This window comes from Schistocerca serialis, chromosome 2 (genome assembly GCF_023864345.2).
Source record: "Schistocerca serialis cubense isolate TAMUIC-IGC-003099 chromosome 2, iqSchSeri2.2, whole genome shotgun sequence".
In the NCBI taxonomy this organism is placed as follows: Eukaryota; Metazoa; Arthropoda; class Insecta; order Orthoptera; family Acrididae; genus Schistocerca; species Schistocerca serialis.
In genome coordinates this window covers 774,581,356-774,606,520 of record NC_064639.1, presented here as the reverse complement: position 1 = coordinate 774,606,520, position 25,165 = coordinate 774,581,356, and the positions used below count along the sequence as shown (strand labels likewise).

The 25,165-nt window shown below is 40.6% G+C and overlaps 1 protein-coding gene across 1 annotated transcript in view; it reads left to right on the top strand.

Moving 5' to 3' along the window:
- The window catches only part of LOC126456398 (uncharacterized), a 258,254-nt gene extending 234,365 nt beyond the window's left edge, over positions 1-23,889 (top strand). Inside the window, exons 23-24 of the mRNA XM_050092151.1 lie at positions 4,763-4,815; positions 21,861-23,889. Of these exons, the coding sequence (XP_049948108.1) occupies positions 4,763-4,815; positions 21,861-22,113 (306 nt within the window). The 3' untranslated portion in view covers positions 22,114-23,889. The remainder of the gene's footprint in view (positions 1-4,762; positions 4,816-21,860) is intronic.
- Positions 23,890-25,165: the final 1,276 nt, after the last annotated feature.

Here is a 25,165-nt window from a genome sequence, read left to right as displayed (position 1 = left end):
TCAGTCTTCGTTAGTCATTGTCCTCACCTATCCAGCACCTTTCCTGTTCCCATTCCACTACTACAAAACCCTCATTCCACCATTGCACCCAGTCTTTTTACTTCTCTCCTCTTCCATTAACCTCCCTCCTTCCTCCCTCCATACGTCTCCCCTACCCTCCGTCTAATCTCCTGACTGCACAATGCTGCCCAACCCTCTCTCCACCTCATCCCTGTGCCCTCCCCAGCAGCACTTCACTGTCAACCACCTCTGCCCTACTATCCCTCCCTCTTCCTGCCCCGGCCTCCTCCTCACCCCACCCAGTTGCCACTCCCATCATGCACTGGTGTTGCTGTTCACAGTGTGGCTTCAGTTGCCCGAGACTGCAGTTTTGTGTGTGTGTGTGTGTGTGTGTGTGTGTGTGTGTGTGTGTGTGTGTGTGTGTGTGTGTGTGCGCGTGTGTGTGTCATCTATTTTTGACGAAGCCCTTACTAGCTGAAAGCTTTATTTGTGATAGTCTTTTTGTTGTGCCTATCTGTGACTCAGCATCTCCGCTATATGGCGAGTAGCAACTTTCCTTTTCATAATACTGTTACATTCCATCCTGGATTTTCTAGTGTTTAACACTATTTACACTTTCATTGGGGTTTTGAGCTTTCCCATGAACATACTTTTTCAACAGTTCAACTGCTGCTAACTCTCTGAAAATAGGTTTTATCACCCCCATTACTGCGTCAGGCAGACTATGTTTATGACTGCACACTTCACCAGTTAGCAATGGTACATTAGTAATAATGGGTACTTTCATTGTTTGGAATAGTATGGGAAAAAAGCCCAAATGTTTGTGTTTTGTCTAATGGCGATTCCATAATAGTTCTGTATTTTGTCAATTAGACTGTCAGTTAACCTTTTCTTCTCAGCCAACTACTTACAATCACTGAGTTTTTGTTTTTTGAATGAAGCTTTCATTCACTGGAGTCTTGATCCCATTCATATTTCTGTACATTCCAGTACACTCAGATTTCTGCACTAAATCACCACCACCATAGAGCTTCAATTCTTGAATATGTTTGAAACATTAGAATCAACGTGACCAAGGTAATTCAAATATTGCACTTTATCACATGCAACAGAACACTGAAATATGCTAGCAATACTAGTCACTTCCGTTCCACCACTGCTGTCGTTATAGTTAGCTGCGCAATTACAGGGTGACACAGAAAAATGGGAACATTTCCACCGTCCAATAAAACTAGCAGTGATAAAGGAAAGAAAGAAATTACATTCATAGTAATTGAAATCTTACAACATAGCCATTTACAAAACATTGGTGGCCTCTATCATTTTTTAAAAATTACGTCCTTTGGATGTCGTCCTCCTGTATGAATACATTCATGAAATCTGCTGTTGAGATTCCTCATTGACCACTGCAGCATACTGCTGGGATACTGTGAATTACATCCCGAATTCTCTGTTCTAAGTCATGCAGGATTTTTGGTCAAGTCGTGTAGACTTTGCTCTTGAGGCAGCCCAACAAGAAAAAAATCACAAATGGATAAATCTGGCAATCTAGGGGGCCAGGGAATGTTACCAAATTGTGAGATCACACAATTGCCAAACAATTCTTGCTCATGTGCCATTAATTGCCATGCAGTGTGTGATGTCGCTCTGTCCTGTTGAAACCAGGCTTCTTGAACGTTTGGAAAGTTGTTCAATGCTGGTGTAAGTTCATAACAATCGGCATTGGCGGTTATTGTGTTTCCCTGTTCATTTGCGAAAAAATGCAGTCTGATAATTCCATGTGATGAAACACCACACCGTACTGTCACTTAACTAGCGTGTAAATGGCGCTCATGAACATCATTAGGATTTGTGTTTGCCCAGTAACAGTAGTTACGTTATTCACAAAATCTGTGAGATGAAAATGTGCCTCATCTGGCATCCACAACTTGTTTAGAAATTTATCGTCATTGTTTATTTTTGTTATCATTTGTTGAGAGAATCCTAATCATAACCAGTAATTGTTATCCGTCAATAGTTGCACCATCTGTAGTTTGTACAGGTGAAATTTTAACCAAATGAAGAATTCTGTGAGCACACTCCTGGGACATTCCAACCACTGCTGCTTGCTTACAAATTGAACACCATGGGCTCTGTAAGACAGACTCATGTAAAACATCAGTGTTTGCTGGAGAATGCACACTTCTTGCTTGTCCTGTTGGTTTCTTCTTGAGGGAGATCCATTTTCTTCAAAGTTATAAATCCAATATTTTATTGCATGTTTCGACGGAACGGCATCACGGCGTCCAAAATTATAAAAACGTCGAAACTCCCTCCATGCCGCTATCAAACTATCATTGATTTTATAAAATATTTTTATGACCAACGCACACTGTTGTCCGTTCCACTGATCCATGATTACTGAAATGGCAGACTGTTTACTCGCTAATTGTCACGGAGCCCCAGTGCTGCCACCTGCCAGTGGCTGCCACTTCTCGTTTCTAACATTCCCTTTATTCCGTGTCACCCTGTATCTTCATGTGTACCTTTATTTTTTTGTGGATGCCTACAATTTTTAGATATTACTGCTACATCTAAAACTTTCCGTGTATACATACTGGTGGCAGATGCTACACCATGAAGAGATGTCTATCCTTGTGTATGCCAAGTATCATTGAATGCTACAGTCAAGTCTCTGTTACCACCATTTTCTATTACTGCCTCTTCCACAGATTTCTTCATAGATTCTATACAGCCATCTTCCACTTTAGACCCTATACATCTATTATAGTTCATAAACATAGTTGAGGGATTTGGAAGATTCATCATGCCACAAAGAACTGCACCTTCAGTAGCACACTTACCAATTGTATGCAAGGCATAAGCAAATATAATGTTGTGTTCATAGATTTGGTTACCATTTTCTTCATTTCGAGTTACTGCAACACTGTTCCAAAAGGTGGTCATGTATGAATACTTACCACACTTCAGTTCCATTTTACTAACAAGTCCTCCGTGATTTACCGAGCGAGGTGGCACAGTGGTTAGACACTGGACTTGCATTCGGGAGGACGACGGTTCAATCCCGCATCCGGCCATCCTGATTTAGGTTTCCCGTGATTTCCCTAAATCGCTCCAGGCAAATGCCGGGACGGTTCCTTTGAAAGGGCACGTCCGACTTCCTTCCCCGTCCTTCCCTAATCCGATGAGACCGATGACCTCGCTGTCTGGTCTCCTTCCCCAAAACAACCCCAAACCTCCTCCGTGATTTTTTATAAGTAGTTCAGACTGACTTCACTTCACTGAATACATCGTATACAGTTTGCAAAAGTTCCATTGAGAACTGATGTATCAGATATTTCATTCACAACCGATTCGTCCACAAAGCTTTCATACTTTTCACTAACTGAACCAAGCTTTCTCTGCAAAGTACCTTCTTTCTCACTTTCATTGCAATGGGCAGGTGTACCAGCAAGGTTAGGTTCACACACTTGTTTATCATCTTTATTGCTTACAAACAGTAACACATACCTTTGGCTTTCCAACATTTCTCCTTTCCTTAAAAGCGTTCAGAGGATTTCTAGTCACTTTACGCTTACCCATGATTATTCTTCAATAAAACAGAGACTTTATTGAACCGAATTCACTATGAATATTTTCACGATTACAAAAGAGTAAGTAAACATGAAACACACAACAGTTGAGTGAGCAATATGTTTCGAACTATCACAGGTTAGCCACAACACTTATTTTGTAACACTTATTTTCTCTCACAGCACTAAAATGTACATGATGAGCACGTATATTCGTGAGTACAACATTTGACAGCAGTTTAACAGTGCGACAGTGGGCCACACTCATGCCGAACATATTTTAAAAATAGTTTTCATCTTCTGAACAGAATAAATTGTGTATCAATTGAAAGGGGGAAGTCTGTAGATTTTTAAAATGCAGAAAAGTAAAAACTGAACATTTCGTGATTTTGAACCTTTCCGGAGCCCCTTACGAAATGCTGTACTAGCAATGTTACGGTTTTTGAATGACAAATGAAAATTTCTTCCAGGTTCAAATTTGAACCTGGAGTTACCCAAACCAGGTAGGTCATCCGAGAATGCCTCCAGGGTCAATCCAAAGTTTTGGTGTTCTTATATGTCTCTCTTATTTTTCCCAGGCACAGCAACGTGACTGTCTCCCATGGGAATAGCACCACCGGGTGAGGGGGAGGGGGCGGGGGGGGGGGGGGGGGAGGGGGGGGGGATGGTTGTGGTGGAAGGAAAAGGAGATGGGGGCATGCCTGTACCTGAAGGGAACATGAACATCAATGAAAATATTGAAATAAAAAAAAATTGGTTAAAGAAATTAATTAGGACAAATTGTATGACTAGTTTCGATCAACTAGTTGTATCTTAAAGATAAATGTTACAACTGAGAAGATAAAAAAAGACAAAATTTTCAATTTCAGCACAGTTGCAGAATCTCTCAAGACGAATATGTCAGCAGTAGCAGATCATTTTAAAATCCTCATGTGGTACAAATTTTCATTTGTCACGATATACTTATTAAGTACAGATTCGACTTTTCTGAACTGATTTCACTTCATTCATTGCAGTGCATTCCATTGATGTTTTTTCCATCTCTGTTCATTTAGTATCAATGCAAGTTTTCAGTTGAATTAAAATGTAAGTTAAACCCCTTTTCAGCAATATAATTTTTTCATAGTTAATTATTACTGATACATTTTCTTCATATTTTACAGTTACTTTTGTTAGCATTTTTGTTTTAGACATTGCTGTTCCAAACATGCCTGCAACCTGCTGGAGATGAAACTCCTGAAAGGTTAGTTCAGTGAAATAAATCTACTGTAAGGCAGTTGAAAACAAATTTTTTTCTAGTCTTAAGTGTACATTAAGCAGTATAATTTTCTAAGTAAAATTGAAACAAAATGTTTTATCTGTGTTGTTATAAATGAGGGAGAAGAATCTCTCTCATACATAAACAATATGTGAAAGGCTCAAGATGCCAGATCTGGTTAATAGGGTGAATATTCTAACAATTTGTTTTTGAAAACCAGCCTTTCCACTTTCAAAGCATCATTTCCTGCAAGTATATTCACCTGATAAACATGATTTCTGATGTGTCGACAGAAGTGCCGACACAGTGTGATTTGAGGGGACCGCAATGCACGCTATAAACACATGAAGGATGGCGTGAGGTCTGAAACAGGATACGTAATGAATGCTATAAAGAAAAGTACGTAGCTTTTGGAATACTTAACTTTCATCCATCCTTGTTGTATACATCGTTCTTGATGAGACATGCTTTATACGATAAGTATCAATTGCTATGTAAGGCTAATGGCGCCTTGCTAGGTCGTAGCCATGGACTTAGCTGAAGGCTATTCTAACTATCTGCTCGGCAAAGGAGCGAGGCTTCGTCAGTGTAGTCGCTAGCAAAGTCGTCCGTACAACTGGGGCGAGTGCTATTCCGTATCTCGAGACCTGCCTTGTGGTGGCTCTCGGTCTGCGATCACTAACAGTGGCGACACGCGGGTCCGACATGTACTAATGGACTGCGGCCGATTTAAAGCTACCACCTAGCAAGTGTGGTGTCTGGCGGTGACACCACAATTTCTTACATTGATAGAGTCTTCCTCAATGATTTCACATTTTTCAATTAAATATTAAACTGACAAAATCAGGAAACTCACAGACAAACAAACCAGACTGCAAACGAGAATCAACAAACAGACAATAGGTAGGGTGATTTCCGATGAAGAAAGGAGGATGAGTTCCGAGAGAATGAAGAAGTACTGGGCTGACAAGAAACTGAAAAATTCACTGTATAAATTTGGTTAGAGTGGTCCAATGAAGGCCATAAAATGTAAATAAATATATATTAAACTGTAGATGGTCTACAATAGTTCTCATCTTGTGGACTGGTTTTTGGCTGACAATAACTAGACTTACCTGGTTTTTTAGTGGAGTCCAGGCAATGCCTGGGTTGCAAATAAGTCTGCGTTTGAGAATTCCATGACTGGTGAGAACTTCTTTAAAATTTTAGAACTATATGCTTGGCATTGGATTTTTAAACATTCTGTTATGGCCATGCCTTCTCTCTGCTGACTTTGGAGCAAGTGCAGACATCGATGGGGAGCCATGGCTACTGGTTACGACACAACTTGTCACCTACTGTTAGTCTTTTGCAACACAGATGACCAACGTTTATGTTGTTATCGTGTGTGATGTAACTTGATGACACTTTTTTGATAATTTTATCTATGTTCATGTTTGGTTTCATTGTTTAGGAACTGGCAAAAGTGTGTTTAACGTTAACATGGAACAGGAATACAATTTTTTTAAATTGTGTAATGACAATAACAAGCTACGTATTTATTACACACTGTGTACTGGAGAATTTTCTGTTGCATGTAAAGGAAAGAGTAATATTAAAGATGAAATCAGGTAAACAAAGGGGTTTTATTAATGGAAGTGATTCACCATACATAAGAGATTTTTAAAGCTTTAAATGTGAGTGACAGTTGTGATAAAGTTAGTAAACTTCAGTGGAAACATTTATGAACAAAAATTGCATGGTCTGATTTAAAAGAGTGTGCATAAGTGGTTCTAAAATATTTCATTAATATTGATGACCTTATGGCCGATACATAACATGGTATTAAATAATAACTTATTCACACATGTGAGAACAGGCAAATTTATTTCTCTTTCTCGTAAAACATAAAAGTGAGTAATCAACAGTTGAATATCCTAACTCCATAGAACAAAGGCAAAGAATAAACAGTATTCATATAATTAACGTATTTGCTCTCGAGTGATGCACTATGCGTAACTGTTGATTTATTTTGCCTATCTTTCCACTCCCACACAGTCCCCTCCCAGTACAGCAGAGTCTTAGATATGTGATGAAAATTGTATGAGACCTTTCGACCCACCCTTATATAAATCACTGGTTGTGTGTCTTGTTCTTCCACTGCCATATCTTCCACGAGATTCGGTTCATTTTAAATTCTGGTAGATGCTTGCTCCTGTTGTGGCACCATATGCCGTTGCAAGTCTTGTATGTCTTTCTACTTTAAGTCTTCAGGCCTTAAATAAGCAGGCTTCACGCAGTAACCTGTATATTGTGTATCTGGAGCTGTATTCTGTGTGTGTTAAATTGCAGTACTTTGTAAGGTCCAGCATATGGTGGCTGCAGTGGGGCTCTTACTGCATCAGTTTGTAACATCACATGTGAACACTTGCTCAAATCTTGGTGCACAAATGACGGAATGTTACCATGCCATTTTGACGGTTGTGGCTGGAGGATCTCTGTACACAGGCTCTGCCGTGGATGCCCCTAGGTTTGGTTTGAAAACAGTGTGCAGACCCAGTAATGCTAGTGGCAATGCTGTAGACCAACTGTCAACATGGGACATCATTGCAGCTTTAAGTGTTCTGTCCAGTGCCCTGTAATTCCATTACTTTCTGGATGATAACTTGTTGTACGGTGACATCGGAATCTGCAAATGTTCACCAGTTCAAAAAATAATGAAGATTCGAACTGCCAGCCCTGGTCAGTCATGACCTGCACTGGCCACCTGAATCTTGCTACTCATTCTGCCAAGGAACTTTGACTGACTGTCTCCACTGATATGTCTTGAATCAGTACAGCTTCTTCCCATCTCATAAACCTGTAAATTCCTGTTAGCAAATAACGGTAACCTTCAAACATTGGCAGTGGGCCAGCAATGTCAAGGTGCACATGTTCGAAATGACCAGACAGTTCATCAAAGTGCCCGGCTGGCTTCTTCACATGTTGCCCACCTTACATCGTTGACAGGCAGGGCATGCCTGTGTCCACCTTCAACTATCATTCCTATCTCCAGGCCAAACCGTTCTGTCGGCAACTTGATACTTACTCATGTACCTGGATGATCCAAATTATGTATACTTCCAAATATCTCTCACCGTAATTGCACAAGCATGTATGGTCTAGGTCTTCATTGTGAGGTACCACACCATATTTTAATGGCCTAATCTTCTGGACATTTTTCCTGCAGTTTCAACTCAGTGTGCGTCTTCTCTTTGCTCTCTTGCCTATCTCGCACAATTCACAGAATTGGTTATTGCTGCAACCCTTGAGAAATAGCCTTCTGCGATAGTCCCCACTCCTTTCACATGACATAAGTCAGTAGTGAACTGCTTATGTATTCTAGCTATCTGAACTGTCTAGGTGACAGAGCATACATACACTTGCTGAATGCAAAGGTCTGAGAAGACTGTAAATGGTCTACTGTCCACATAAGGTTGCAAGTGCCTTATTGCATCATATACCGCTAACACTTCTTGGTCGTATACACTCCTGTTCCTTTGCGCTTCTGTGAGAAAAACCCTAATGGTTGCCAGTGCCCAGGAGACCCTTGATGTAACACTGCTCTAATAGTTATCTGACTTGCATAGACTAGTATAGCTAGTTTCGCATCTCTCTCAGGATGCACGAGTGAAACCACTTGCTTCGGACTTATCTTGATCTGTTCAAAGGCTTGCTACAGTCCAATGTAGCTTCTGATGTTTATTGGTATTAGGACCTGTCAACACCTGTATAAGCAGTGCTTGGAAAGCAGCTGCTACTGGCAGATGTCAACAGTAAAAATTTACAACACCTGAGAATTTAAGTAATTGTTGCAAATCCGAGGGCTGAGGTATTTGTTGTTCGAGTTCCACTTTCTGTTCCAACGAGCGGATGCTGTCTGCTGAAACTGTGTGACTCAGGTATGTCACGTGGTTTTTTTTCGCAAGCTGCACTTGTTTTCATTAAATATTGTCCCATACCTATGTAGTCTGTCAAAAACTGCTTTAAGGTGCCCCTCATCGAGATTTTGTGTCACTGAAAACACTATTATATCATTGAGGTAGGCGAAGGTGAAGTCTAACCCTCGTAACACTTCATCGATGAAACGTTGCCGTGTTGGACCCACGTTTTTAAGGCTAAAGGGCATATGCAAAAATTCAAAGAAGCCAAAAGATGTAATGACAGCTGTCTTCAGTATGTCAGTCTCTGCGCCTGGTATCTGATGGTATCATACAATGTAGGCTTTCACGACCAGATGTTTCAGCTGCTGAGAATTTTTTCCAGGTTGTATGGCAGTGGTCCATGGAACTCTTCAATCCCTGACGTTTCGTCCAAGGCTACGTTGGACATGATGGTATGAATTTTGACAATCTATGATGCTGAAATATTTTGCTTCTCTATAGTTTGCTTCATGTAGGAAGGCGGTCCAATTTTCAGTCATTCTGCACATCCACTTTCATTGACTGCAAGCACCAAGTAAGACTCATTCCCTCTCCAAACTGTTAGTCACGGTTTACAACTAGAGTTCGAGGATCACTCTCCTGCATGGTGCACTGTTGCTGTTCCTTGGACAGTGCAGTTTCATTCACAGAGCGTTCAAATGGTTCATTCAGTTGTCAATGATACATTCTTGTACAAGTATGACTGTGAATGTGTCCCTGTAACTGTTTTAGTGTGACTGCCAAATAAATATGTCAAATGACGGCAATAAATATGAAGTGCTTCACAAACGGGCGAATAGGTTTATTTACCATATTTACAGATTTTTCAAACGTGGATCTGAAAGAGGGACTCCTATTTTTGTCATTTTGAAGACACAAGAGTGAACCACAGAGGCATGTGTTGGCAAGAGAACTGTACACATAATAGTAAACGGGAGTGTCAGAGATAAGAAACATCAGGAAAATTTGGTTTTGTGTTGCCCAGATTGCATCAAAATCGCAGGCCATCTTGCCCTGGTCATTGTACTCGGCTGTGCTACATCTACATCTACATCTACATCCATACTCCGCAAGCCACCTGACGATGTGTGGCGGAGGGTACTGTGAGTACCTCTATCGGTTCTCCCTTCTATTCAAGTCTCGTATTGTTCGTGGAAAGGATTGTTGGTATGCTTCTGTGTGGGCTCTAATCTCTCTGATTTTATCCTCATGGTCTCTTCGCGAGATATACGTAGGAGAGAGCAATATACTGCTTGACTCTTCGGTGAAGTTATATTCTCGAAACTTTAACAAAAGAGCATACCGAGCTGCTGAGCGTCTCTCCTGCAGAGTCTTCCACTGGAGTTTATCTATCATCTCTGTAACGCTTTCGCGATTACTAAATGATCCTGTAACGAAGCGCGCTGTTCTCCGTTGGATCTTCTCTATCTCTTCTATCAACCCTATCTGGTACGGATCCCACACTGCTGACCAGTATTCAAGCAGTGGGCGAACAAGCGTACTGTAACCTATTTCCTTTGTTTTCGGACTGCATTTCCTTAGGATTCTTCCAATGAATCTCAGTCTGGCATCTGCTTTACCGACTATCAACTTTATATGATCATTCCATTTTAAATCGCTCCTAATGCGTACTCCCAGATAATTTATGGAATTAACTGCTTCCAGTTGCTGACCTGCTATTTTGTAGCTAAATGCTAAGGGATCTACCTTTCTATGTATTCGCAGCACATTACACTTGTCTACATTGAGATTCAATTGCCATTCCCTGCACCATGCGTCAATTCGCTGCAGATCTTCCTGCATTTCAGAACAATTTTCCATTGTTACAACCTCTCGATACACTACAGCATCATCTGCAAAAAGCCTCAGTGAACTTCCGATGTCATCCACAAGGTCATTTATGTATATTGTGAATAGCAACGGTCCTACGACACTCCCCTGCGGCACAACTGAAATCACTCTTACTTCGGAAGACTTCTCTCCATTGAGAATGACATGCTGCGTTCTGTTATCTAGGAACTCTTCAATCCAATCACATAATTGGTCTGATAGTCCATATGCTCTTACTTTGTTCATTAAACGACTGTAGGAAACTGTATCGAACACCTTGTGGAAGTCAAGAAACACGGCATCTACCTGTGAACCCGTGTCTATGGCCCTCTGAGTCTCGTGGACGAATAGCGCAAGCTGGGTTTCACATGACCGTCTTTTTCGAGAGCCATGCTGATTCCTACAGAGTAGATTTCTAGTCTCCAGAAAAGTCATTATACTCAAACATAATACGTGTTCCAAAATTCTACAACTTATCGTCGTTAGAGATATAGGTCTATAGTTCTGCACATCTGTTCGACGTCACTTCTTGAAAACGGGGATACCTGTGCCCTTTTCCAATCCTTTGGAACGCTACGCTCTTCTAGAGACCTAGGTATACCGCTGCAAGAAGGGCGGCAAGTTCCTTCGCGTACTCTGTGTAAAATCGAACTCGTATCCCATCAGGTCCAGCGGCCTTTCCTCTTTTGAGTGATTTTAATTATTTCTCTATCCCTCTGTCATCTATTTCAATATCTACCATTTTGTCATCTGTGCGACAATCTAGAGAAGGAACAACAGTGCAATCTTCCTCTGTGAAACAGCTTTGGAAAAAGACGTTTAGTATTTTGGCCTTTAGTCTGTCATCCTCTGTTTCAGTACCATTTTGGTCACAGAGTGTCTGGACATTTTGTTTTGATCCACCTACCGCTTTGACATAAGACCAAAATTTCTTAGGATTTTCTGCCAAGTCAGTACATAGAACTGTACTTTCGAATTCATTGAATGCTCCTCGCATAGCCCTCCTCCTACTACATTTCGCTTCGCGTAATTTTTGTTTGTCTGCAAGGCTTTGGCTATGTTTATGTTTGCTGTGTAGTTCCCTTTGCTTCCGCAGCAGTTTTCCAACTCGGTTGTTGTACCATGGTGGCTCTTTTCTATCTCTTACGATCTTGCTTGGCACATACTCATCTAACACATATTGTATGATGCTTTTGAACTTTGTCCACTGATCCTCAACACTATCTGTACTTGAGACAAAACTTTTGTGTTGAGCCATCAGGTACTCTGTAATCTGCTTTTTGTCACTTTTGCTAAACATAAAAATCTTCCTACCTTTTTTAATATTTCTATTTACGGCTGAAATCATCGATGCAGTAACCGCTTTATGATCGCTGATTCCCTGTTCTGCGTTAACTGTTTCAAATAGTTCGTGTCTGTTTGTCACCAGAAGGTCTAATATGTTATCGCCACGAGTCGGTCCTCTGTTTAACTGCTCAAGGTAGTTTTCAGATAAAGCACTTACAAAAATTTCACTGGATTCTTTGTCCCTGCCACCCGTTACGAACGTTTGAGTTTCCCGGTCTATATCCGGCAAATTAAAATCTCCACCCAGAACTATAACATGGTGGGGAAATCTACTTGAAATATTTTCCAAACTATCCTTCAGGTGCTCAGCCACAACAGCTGCTGAGCCAGGGGGCCTATAGAGACATCCAATTACCATGTCTGAGCCTGTTTTAACCCTGACCTTCACCCAAATTATTTCACATTTCGGATCTCCGTCAATTTCCTTCGATACTATTGCACTTCTTATCACTAGAAACACACCTCCCCCTTCACTGGCCAGCCTGTCTCTGTGATGTACATTCCAATCTGAGTTTAGGATTTCATTACTGTTTACGTCTGGTTTCAGCCAACTTTCTGTCCCTAGTACTATATGGGCGTTGTGACCGTTTATTAATGAGAGCAGTTCTGGGACCTTTCTGTAGACGCTCCTGCAGTTTACTATTAGCACATTAATATTGTTACTCCCTGTTGCATTTTGCCTACTCCTACCTTGCCGCGTCTCAGGAGGCGTCTTGTCGGACCTAGGGAGGGAAGTATCTAACCTAAAAAACCCCCATGTGCATTTCACACGTACTCCGCTACCCTTGTAGCCGCTTCCGGCGTGTAGTGCACGCCTGACCTATTCAGGGGGACCCTACATTTCTCCACCCGATATAGGAGGTCGAGAAATTTGCACCCCAGATCTCCGCAGAATCGTCTGAGCCTCTGGTTTTTAGCCTTCTAGTCGGCTCCAAACCAGAGGACCGTGATCAGTTCTGGGAACGATACTGCAAATACACTCCTGGAAATGGAAAAAAGAACACATTGACACCGGTGTGTCAGACCCACCATACTTGCTCCGGACACTGCGAGAGGGCTGTACAAGCAATGATCACACGCACGGCACAGCGGACACACCAGGAACCGCGGTGTTGGCCGTCGAATGGCGCTAGCTGCGCAGCATTTGTGCACCGCCGCCGTCAGTGTCAGCCAGTTTGCCGTGGCATACGGAGCTCCATCGCAGTCTTTAACACTGGTAGCATGCCGCGACAGCGTGGACGTGAACCGTATGTGCAGTTGACGGACTTTGAGCGAGGGCGTATAGTGGGCATGCGGGAGGCCGGGTGGACGTACCGCCGAATTGCTCAACACGTGGGGCGTGAGGTCTCCACAGTACAGCGATGTTGTCGCCAGTGGTCGGCGGAAGGTGCACGTGCCCGTCGACCTGGGACCGGACCGCAGCGACGCACGGATGCACGCCAAGACCGTAGGATCCTACGCAGTGCCGTAGGGGACCGCACCGCCACTTCCCAGCAAATTAGGGACACTGTTGCTCCTGGGGTATCGGCGAGGACCATTCGCAACCGTCTCCATGAAGCTGGGCTACGGTCCCGCACACCGTTAGGCCGTCTTCCGCTCACGCCCCAACATCGTGCAGCCCGCCTCCAGTGGTGTCGCGACAGGCGTGAATGGAGGGACGAATGGAGACGTGTCGTCTTCAGCGATGAGAGTCGCTTCTGCCTTGGTGCCAATGATGGTCGTATGCGTGTTTGGCGCCGTGCAGGTGAGCGCCACAATCAGGACTGCATACGACCGAGGCACACAGGGCCAACACCCGGCATCATGGTGTGGGGAGCGATCTCCTACACTGGCCGTACACCACTGGTGATCGTCGAGGGGACACTGAATAGTGCACGGTACATCCAAACCGTCATCGAACCCATCGTTCTACCATTCCTAGACCGGCAAGGGAACTTGCTGTTCCAACAGGACAATGCACGTCCGCATGTATCCCGTGCCACCCAACGTGCTCTAGAAGGTGTAAGTCAACTACCCTGGCCAGCAAGATCTCCGGATCTGTCCCCCGTTGAACATGTTTGGGACTGGATGAAGCGTCATCTCACGGGGTCTGCACGTCCGGCACGAACACTGGTCCAACTGAGGCGCCAGGTGGAAATGGCATGGCAAGCCGTTCCACAGGACTACATCCAGCATCTCTACGATCGTCTCCATGGGAGAATAGCAGCCTGCATTGCTGCGAAAGGTGGATATACACTGTACTAGTGCCGACATTGTGCAAGCTCTGTTGCCTGTGTCTATGTGCCTGTGGTTCTGTCAGTGTGATCATGTGATGTATCTGACCCCAGGAATGTGGCAATAAAGTTTCCCCTTCCTGGGACAATGAATTCACGGTGTTCTTATTTCAATTTCCAGGAGTGTAGTTAGCTCAGATTCCACCCAGCGAGCGAGGCTTTCTGCCTTCACCAATTCCGCCAACTGCCTGTACGAACTGAGGATGACCTCTGAACCCAGACGGCAGGAGTCATTGGTGCCGACATGAGCAACAATTTGCAGTCGGGTGCACCCAGTGCTTTCTATTGCCACCGCCAGGGCCTCCTCCACATCTCTGATGAGACCCCCTGGCAAGCAGACAGAGTGAACACTGGCCTTCTTCCTCGACCTTTCCGCTATTTGCCTAAGGGGCTCCATCACCCGCCTAACATTGGAGCTCCCAATAACCAGTAAGCAAATGGAGGGTTTTGACAATGATATTTTAAAGCACTCCATGTTTGAAGTGTATATAAGTAGTGAATACCCGACATCACAAAAACTTGTTACAATATTGCAAGAAAAAATTGGTTTCAGAGGTAGCACATCATCAATGCAAATAATTTTAAAAGACTTTGATTTCAAATATGTTAATAAGAGTGTTTTTTGATTGAAAGAGGTGACATAAGTGGAGAACGAACCTCATCCCTTATAAAGATGTACAATACAACAGGAGGAAGTAGTTCAAAATGTATTACCCTGATGAATCGTAGGTGTGTCAGAATCATTCCATGAATACTTGCTGGGAAACGAGTGATGGTACTGGTGGTTTTAAAGTTCCCATAGGAATAGGTTCTCACATAATTATTCTGTATCTCGGCTCTTCTTCTGGCTTTGTTCCTGACAGTAAACTGAAATGTAGGCATAAAAACAATAGCAAAAATCGGAAATGAACACTGTCAGTTTCAAGTGGTTCACTGAAAAATTCTTGCCATACTGTACTTCGAAGTCGGTCATTGTAATTACTATGCCAGTTATCATTCACCTGTTACAGAGAAAACACTAAGTACAGAAACCAGGAAATCGGATATCGTGCTCTGGTTTAAATAAAATATACCACCAGACTTGTGCCAAACTTTACAGCTTGTTAATTTTAACAAGTCATGTGACAGAACGTACAGATTTGACTTTCGTGCATGTGAATGTAGTCGCAAAGTTTTACATTTACTTGCATATCATTTTCATTATAATCTGTCAGAATTAATTTTGGCACAGATTAAAAGATATGTGTGGAGAGGGGGGGGGGGGGGGGACAAAACATTCAACATAACAAACACTGTTTCGCTTTTGTGTGAAGCAATAGACAACATCCCCTTTCAGCATGGGCACACCGTTTGCAGGAAGCTGAAAAGCTTCAGAAAGAAGATTTTGATAGGGAGGTGAAGATGGATATGAACCTTGAACCTATCATCAGATGGTTCAGACACAGACTCGGTTAGCAGTAACAATTCTATCATGCTGTTGAGTTTGTTCCAAATTAAAGTAATGATATTTCTTGGTTTTACAGACTCGAAGTTTAAAAAATCTGTTTGTCCATATTTTAATTGCATACATGGTACATGGGAACTTCCTAGCCTTTATTGATTAGAAATGTGTATATTGTGAAGAATATAGACTGTATTGTTCCACATATTGCCCAAGGAGAAGTTAAGCTTCGTCCAGCGTGTTGTATGCCTTAACTACTCGTGAGAATGTGGCTGGATGAATTAGTTGAGAACTACAATATTGCAACATATAAACCTCTATGATTTTCAAGGTGGGAATTGGAAACACCTTAAAATGATAGTACAAATTAAATGTTGAAGTATTGATGGTTTTTGACTTTATCGGTCAGCATTCCCTAGAATAATTTGTAGAAAATGGTTGGTTATTTGCCTGTTCAGTGGACCATAAATGCTGTCTGTCACTATAATGTCAAATAAGTTAGTTCACACTTGTAGTGCTCGTTGACAGCGAAAAATATGACAGCATACAGACAATTTTCATGGAAGTGTTTTGCACTAGTCTTTGTTACCAGTAATTCTTTTTTACTCACAGTAATTTACATTTTACATTTGACTACAGTCTCACACACACACACACACACACACACACACATTCACACATTTTTCGTAGATTTGAACATATACCATAGGGGTATGACAGCAGCAACACTGTTCGGCAACGCGGCCTTTATTAGGCCGCTCTCTGCCATTACATATGCCCAGATCTAATCCCCTCCATGCTTGCCTATCGCTTCATCTCTACACGTGGAAGTGCCATCCTATGTGAAGTGGACTATAGTACATTTGTAAAATCATGAATATTGAGCACAGGATATTGATTGGGTATCGTAGGGGCATTCAATTCTTTGTAATCACCCCAAGGTCTCCAACACCCGTGTTGTTTTTTTAAAAAAAAGGTAAGAACCATGCACTATCAGATCTTCGTATCACTCTTTTTTCGTGCAAGTCTATCTCTGTCACTTGTATCAAGCCACCATCTCTTTTCCTAGAAGCCCAGTTGTCGTTTCTTCTCCTTTCTTGAGTTGAGCCAACTGAATGTCAATGGTCCTACTGTATGCATACAGAAAATTCACCCCTAAGATTGGTTCCATCACATCCGCTATTACAGACATCCAGGGATAGTGTTATAAAAACCTAAATTCACTTCCTTGCTGCAGCTGCCATACTTCGTTGTTGGCTGTTTATTTGCTGTCATGAGATGAACAAACGAACTGTTCTTGACTGAGATATTTCTCTCTACTGACCAGGTGCTTACATTGGACTCAGTGTCAAGCAGATAATAACACGAAGTCTCCACATCTTATACATAGAGTCATTGTGATAAAGGCAAAAAGGAAGTGCCTGTGCTTACAGTCTACGTGTTATTTACATGGGTGTGCATAACTGCAGGGTAGATTATACCCAGCAGCTCATTCACTGAACTGTTTGTGATATCGGCATAGTTGTTCATGTTTCTTCTGTCCAATGTTCAAGTGCACTACAGGACCCTCAGAACTGGTGGTCTTCCAACCCTCGATATGTCTCTGTAACACATTTAGTTGTTTCTTTAATGTCTGAAATTGTGCCTCTTCCGACTTCGTCACTGCTTCTGTGATGTGCGGTGCACTTGCTTTCTCCATTGTTGCATAAACTCTTGTCAGACAGCTGGAGAACAGTGGTCACATCACACCCATCCTTCATAGCCACCACTCTTTTAGTGCCATGGGAAGCTGTGATGTCCAAATGTACTGGAGCGTAGCATCCGAAAAGTCTGCCTCTGTCACCATCCTCCATAACTGCCGCAAAAATTATGAGGGGGGGATCTTTCACCTCGTCACTCACTGTGTGCAAGGTGTATCCATTCATCTAACGGTTTATTAAGCCTACTTATCAAAATCTTCTTTAGAGTTGTATAATGCTGTATTGTGGGATGCTTAATTTCGTTTTGTACAATGCCACTGCTCTGGAATCCAGACTGCTGCTTGCTATAATGAACTTTTCTTGGTCATTTGTTACTTTATTATAAGTGAACAGCAACTCTAACATCGAAAACTAGAGTTTCAGTTTAGCGGGAAGGAACTGAGGCATGTGCATCTTCATATGCCCTCTAGATTAATCACCATTTCTTATAGTTTCATTGATTGCGGAGCCTTTCGTGCACAAATCATTAATTAATTCCAGTGAAAAGTTTGCATGCCACGCAATTTCATTCCACAAGTCTTGTATCTGACAGTGGATTACGGAGCCTTTCGTGCACAAATCATTAATTAATTCCATTGAAATGTTTGCATGCCACACAATTTCATTCCACAAGTCTTGTATCTGACAGTGCAACATACTCTGTAGCTCTACTAAATGTGTTGTAGGACTTCTGCCATTTGTCGCTGTCGTATGCGTTGGCGAATTTGTGTCATGTAGCTTATTTGTTTCTTGCTGTGTGAGTTCTTCTGAGCCTGGAGTCGCCACTTTATGGTCACTACATAACATCATATTAATTAATAACTTCTTATACGCACGTGCGAGAACATAAACTTTATTTCTGTTTCTTGTGAAACGTAAAAGTGAATAACCAATAACTGAACTTTTAACTCCATAGAACAAAGGCTAAAAATAAACAGTACTCAAATAATTAACGTCTTTGCCACCGACTGCTGCACTAAGTGTAACTGTTTATTTATTTTGTCTGTTTTCCCACTCCTGCAACCTATTTCATGAATGTACATTATTGAACAAGATACATCAAAAGAAAAGAATAGGTTGTGGTTCAAATTCTGAAAAAACACCACATAATATTGAAAATAAATGCAAAGCAATTTTTAAGGTGTTTCAAAACAGTTATATTTCCTTTTATAACATTTCTAAAATGGTTGAGTTTGCTATTTCTTACCTGGGACATCTGTTTCAAAAGAGATTTTTTTCAGTTATGGGGAACATTTGGTATGTAGAAAGGTGTAGACTTTAAGTTTATACTTCTAAATATCTCCTAAATGTTAAAATTGATTCAGAACTTTCTTGTTGTGATTTTATTATGTAACTAAAACAAACAAAACATTTCTGAAAAAAAGTCATGTCTAGTAAAAAATAGAACTGAGTGAAGTTTAATATTTCAGAAAACTGTAAAGACTTCTAAGTAATTTCAAAAATGTGTCCTGGGTTTGACCCAAAAAATATGGTAATATTGGTAATATTTCCTAGGTTAGTCCTAAAACAACGTTATAAGCATAGCAATAACTGACATGTATTTTGTCATCCCCATAAAGTTAACACATCTAAAAAAGTTAGCCTTGCAGATTCAGACCTTTGTCATCAATATGTTGAGAGCTTTTCTGGTGGTGTTGGCTGTTTCAGAGTTGGTTGACATTTTCTCTGTCAGAATGTAGTGTTACCTGGTACTACAGTCATACACTCTTCAGTTACATTAATGTGATCACTTGTCAAAAGCCTGAATGACCATATTTTGCAATGCAGACAGCTGCAACACTTGCAGGAAGAGAGTCAGTGAGGTCCTGTAAGGCACAGACGAGGGTTGGAGTCATGACAGCTCCAGCACCAAGCTCAGCCGCACTAAGTTTCTTGCTTTAGGATCCATGGCACAAATGGCACGATTGAGGTGGTACCACAGATTCTCGATTTAGTTTAAATTCAAGGGATTTGGTGGCCAGGGGAGTACGGTAAACTCATCATGGTGCTCATTGAACTACACACACACACACACACACACACACACACACACACACACTGCAAGCTGTGTGACAGGTTGCATTGTCCTACTGGTAGAAGTTGTCATGCTGAGGAAGAACAAACTGCATGTAGGGGTGGACGCAGTCCCCAAGGACATATGAATACTTGTATTGATCCATTCTGCCTTCCAGAATGACAAGATCACCTAGGGAGAACTACGAAAACATTCCCCAGACCACAATGCTCCTTCCTCTGACCTGGACCCTTCCAACAGTTGTTGCAGAGTATTTGCTTTCAGATGTTTCATGCCATACATGCCAACATCACTTGTCCAATGGAACATAAAATGTGATTCATCTGAGAAAGCCACCTATCACGACTCAGTGAATGTCCAGTTGCGGTACTGGCATGCGAATTCCAGCCTTCGTTGCTGATGAACAGCAGTTAGCATGGGTTCATGAACCAAGTGCCTGTTGTGGAGGCTCACATGCAGCAACATTCACTGAACGGTCATTGAGGAGAGACTGTTGGCAGCCCCTTGATTCACTCCGAGTTGTGCTTGTAAGCTTGTGGATGATATTTTACCACATATTTTCATCTTTGTGTTCAGACAGTGTTATTTGAAGATTAGAGGTCTGAAAAATTGATCTCTAGACATTTTACAGTATTGTTCTCGTGAAGCTTTTATTAACACCATCCCTCTTGAAGTTTTCTTTCATCTTCTCTGTTTCTGAGATCAAGGCAAAAACTTGGGTCTTGCTCGAGTTTGGTTCAAATCATTTTGGCCATAGTACACAGAGAGATGGTCCAGAGAGTTGAACATTTTGGCTCTGTTTCTTCAGATGTATATCCTGATTTGCCAGTGAAAGAAATGAAAGTGATTCCTGTGTTTTGTTTCCTTCCATATCTATCTTCTATAAGGCTAGATTAGATTGAGAATATGCCTGCAACATAATCTTCCAAGTATGAAATCATCTTGTTCTGATACGATTACTTCATTAACTGATCTTAAGATCTGTTCCGAAGCTTTAAATAGAATAGAGAGAGGTGTCAGCTGTATTTTTTTCCATTCTATAGCTGGCTCCTACCTTAACTCCAAAATAGTAATGACTGTTTTCCTTTTTAGCAGTGTAGTTTTCAGAAACTTGTTTCTTAAATAAGATGTCAGAAAGATTGTGGAACATCTGTTCGGTATATAATTTTCATATAACATACTTAACAAAATGTTGTTATTGATGCCATTTGGATGAGTCACATGAGATGCCTATGGATGATATTTTATCATTTTAAATTTTTGTCACGTGCTCAGTGAATATATAAATTGCTTTTTCAGTATCGAAGACTTTTTGAATTCCAAAGTGTGATTGTTTGAAAATGCCATTTTTTTCACTGGTAGGAGACTGTGTAGTGAGAAGAGAGTGGGGGAGGGGTGTATGTTGGTAGTTAATGGAATATTTAAAATCAAGCATCATATGGAATAACATACATATTGGCATTGCAGAACTACAAGAAAAAATTGTGTTGAAAGTGATGTTCATTTTCCTTATTTAAATGCCATCAGTGTTAGAAAGCCATCCTATATTCAGGGTGTTACAAAAAGGTATGGCCAAACTTTCAGGAAACATTCCTCACACACAATTAAGGAAAAGATGTTATGTGGACATGTGTCCAGAAACACTTAATTTCCATGTTAGAGCTCATTTTAGTTTCGTCAGTATGTACTGTACTTCCTCGATTCAGCGCCATGATTTCATACGGGGTACTCTACCTGTGCTGCTAGAACATGTGCCTTTACAAGTACAACACAGCATGTGGTTCATGCACGATGGAGCTCCTGCACATTTCAGTCAAAGTGTTCGTACCCTTCTCAACAACAGATTCGGTGACTGATGGATTGGTGGAGGCGGACCAATTCCATGGCCTCCACGCTCTCCTGACCTCAACCCTCTTGACTTTCATTTATGGAGGCATTTGAAAGCTCTTGTCTACGCAACCCCGGTACCAAATGTAGAGACTCTTCGTGCTCGTATTGTGGACGGCTGTGATACAATACGCCATTCTCCAGGGCTGCATCAGGGATTCCATGGGACGGAGGGTGGATGCATGTATCCTCGCTAACGGAGGACATTTTGAACATTTCCTGTAACAAAGTGTTTGAAGTCACACTGGTATGTTCTGTTGCTGTGTGTTTCCATTCCATGATTAATGTGATTTGAAGAGAAGTAATAAAATGAACTCTAACATGGAAAGTAAGCATTTCCGGACACAAGTCCACATAACATATTTTCTTTCTTTGTGTGTGAGGAATGTTTCCTGAAAGTTTGGCCATACCTTTTTGTAACACCCTGTTTATACATATTGATAGTTATTTGTTTGACCTTTTTATCTTCATAATTTATTGAGAAGATTATTTATAGTTTCTGTTCAAATAAAAATCTTAGCTTTTTGTATATTGCAGCACATTTCATTCTGAATCACTTCAACACACAAAGAAGTTTTTGAGAAAAGCTGTGTCATGTAAGAACCTGAGAAGAATTTGTACATTGGCAGTCTCTCTTCTTCTCATATTTTTGATTGGTTCTTCATTTTTGAATCTGTTTGTAAACTGTTGTCTATACAGTCATACATTTTATGGAACTCTGTGTTCTGTGATGGAAGATGTATTTAAGCCTTATGTAACACTGAGGCATCTTTCTCCGCCTCCTACATGATGATAAATTTAAGATATATAATACAATTGCCATAGATCTGAGGTAGAAAGTCACCACATATAATTACTCATCAATGGTTGGAACAGTGATTTATCTTAAATAACCAGTGTGTGTTAGAGGGTGCAGTGACAGTGAAACAGAAGATTCAGAGCCACTAAAGTGGTTTTTCAGTTAAAATAACTCTCCATTTGCAATTGTGTTACTTTTTATTGTACTTGCAATGCATTAATTTGAAAGGGGGTGCTGTACATACAGAGTATGTGTTTCTCAACGATTTAATTAATTAAATTAATTAATGATTCATATAATGTAAACTGAAATGTAGTTTTTGTAAGTACAAGAAGGAATCTGCTTGTGCAAAAATATGTGAAGAGAGCTATGTTCTAATAGTTTAAAAAACTGAAATAGTTGATCAAGTCCTGATGTGAAAGGACTGGCGTGTTTTGTAAATATTAATTTCTGTTTCTGCAGCAGTTGAATTTATGAACAGAATATCTAGTAAATATGGTATCTGGGCCGCTAGATGCATTTCTATACCTATAGATTCCCTAGACTTATTGCTGTATCTGGATCCAGATTTGGATCTTGTCTAATTGTAGCTAATACAACAAACATTGGAATACTGATAAAATTATGTAAGAAGGAACTCAAAAACTTTTGTTTTTGAAATATAAAGCAATATTAGAGCAGGATTGGCAACTAACATGGAAATTAAACTTTATTTGATAAATCAGTATAAATGCAAATCTATGGCAGTTTTCTAAAGTGCAATACTATTAATTTTTTTGCCTGTGGAATGCTGTTGTGTCCTTCCCCTTTTTGTATTCTGATTGAATAGTTTATTTAACAATAAATTTTGTGATACTGCATGACAAAAACAGAAAGTTGATTAATTCAATTTTTAAATCAGCTTTTTTTGGTTAGTGCTCAACTTTGTAACTATTTCTTTTATGAGTATGTTAAAATAAATATTCTCCCAACCTTTATTGTAGTTTACAGTGCAGCAATAGAAAAGAACGGCAATAACAATGTACTTTGTAATGAAATGTAGTGTGCCTTCTGTCCTGGACCATTTCAATGGAGTAGATACATTTGAAGCTGTTTTGTATTATATACATTTATAATATAATAACTTATAGTTCCGCTAAATATAAAAAACTCTTAGATTTTCCATTGCATTATAAATGTAATTTAACCCTTTAACTTCTCTGGAATATGTTTACGCACACCACCAGGCCTTCTACCGGGTACTCTGAATGTGTCTACGCATAGACACGTTTAGGGTACCAGGTAGGACTGGTGGTGCACGTTCAAAGGTGCATGCGTTAACACGTCCAGAGCAGTTAAAGGGTTAATAACAGCAAATTTGTATGTTTGTACAGTAACATTTTTGCAGCAGAATTCTAAGTTATTTTAGGTTATGCACCTAATCTGATTCAAGCCATGAAGATAGTGTTCGAATTGTACATGAGAAATGACTCGTCTTTTCTCTTTTGTTGCTCTAATATGATATCTTAATTTATTTTCAATGAATCAATGCATTATTTGTGTTCTGAAGATAGAACTCTGCTTGTTAAGACTTTTTCCTGTTATGTACAAAGAATACAATTATTGTTTACCTTTGCAGACAACACACATTTAATGTCATCTCCTCCTTCCTTCATATCTCCTAAACTATGTATTGTACAATGATATAATTTCACAGGTGCATTCCATGGTAGATGTGAACAGCATCTGTAAAATCTGTCACACATACAGTTAGCAGTAAACAAGTAATACATTGTCATGCCTATTGCAAAAATGAACAGCGAAAATATAATAAACAATAAACTTTTTTCCTTTCATCATTTTGAGGAGGGAGTCAGTGAGTAAAGTTTGATAAAGGTTTGAAATTATGAGTAAAGTTTTTGCAAATCAATGAAGTCTGGGCATTCCTGTGTCATGGCCTATCCTTTTTCACTCCTACTCCCAAGCTCTTGATAGGGAGGTGGTTTTTACCCCCACAGTGGTTCTTTCCAGACAGTAAATGATACTTGTATGTGTTCCAAATTTGGTTGAAAGCAGTCCAGTGGTTTCAGAAGAGATGTGGAACATACATACATACATGCATGTTTTAATCTGTATGAATATCCTTTTCCCCATGATCTGATTTTGATAATATGTAGCCAATACAGTGCACCTAGCTATGCTGAAGTTACCGGTGAACACTCCACAAAAATCCGTCTAGTGGTTTTGGAGAAACCGTGCAAAAATCCTGTGAAAATTCATATTGTAGTTTTGGAGATTAGCATGTTCAAAGACAGTCAGACATCACTGTTTTACAGATTTATTGTTAGTACAGAATAGTAATACATGAATTTTCATGGCAGTAAATAGTCCAAAAAGACACAATACTTAAAAAACAGTTTTCTAAATATTAAGATACTTTACTGAAGAATTTTACCATCCAAAGTCAGTTGCAGTTGTTTTACATCCAACTACTGGGAAGCTTTGAGTCCGCAGAAAGGATGAATGCTTCTGGTAGTTGGCATGACTTTTTTAGATAAAAGAAGAATATGTTTCTAACATCTTTCTGATGGTAATTCCAGGATGGAAGCAGTAAACAAAAATGAAAATAGGTGGTTGACTGATGCTTCACGATTTCACTAGCTGATGGTTACAATACTCCCACTGAAAGATTGACAACCTTAGTTGACCACAATCTCACGCCAGCTATCTGTAGTCATTCTTCATAGCCTCATAATATTGATATGAGTTTATGTGTGGCAATGTTATATGCACTTAACAGCACCTTAAACCTACGTCTGGATCAGATTTTTTAGCTTCATCTTCACGATCTGATTGCATGAAAAGCATAACCTGTGTTATTTTCTACAGACCTTCAACACCTACCTTGAAATCAACTTAGCGGTGGTCTCGTGGTTCTAGGCGCGCAGTCCGGAACCGCGCGACTGCTGCGGTCGTAGGTTCGAATCCTGCCTCGGGCATGGATGTGTGTGATGTCCTTAGGTTAGTTAGGTTTAAGTAGTTCTAAGTTCTAGGGGACTGATGA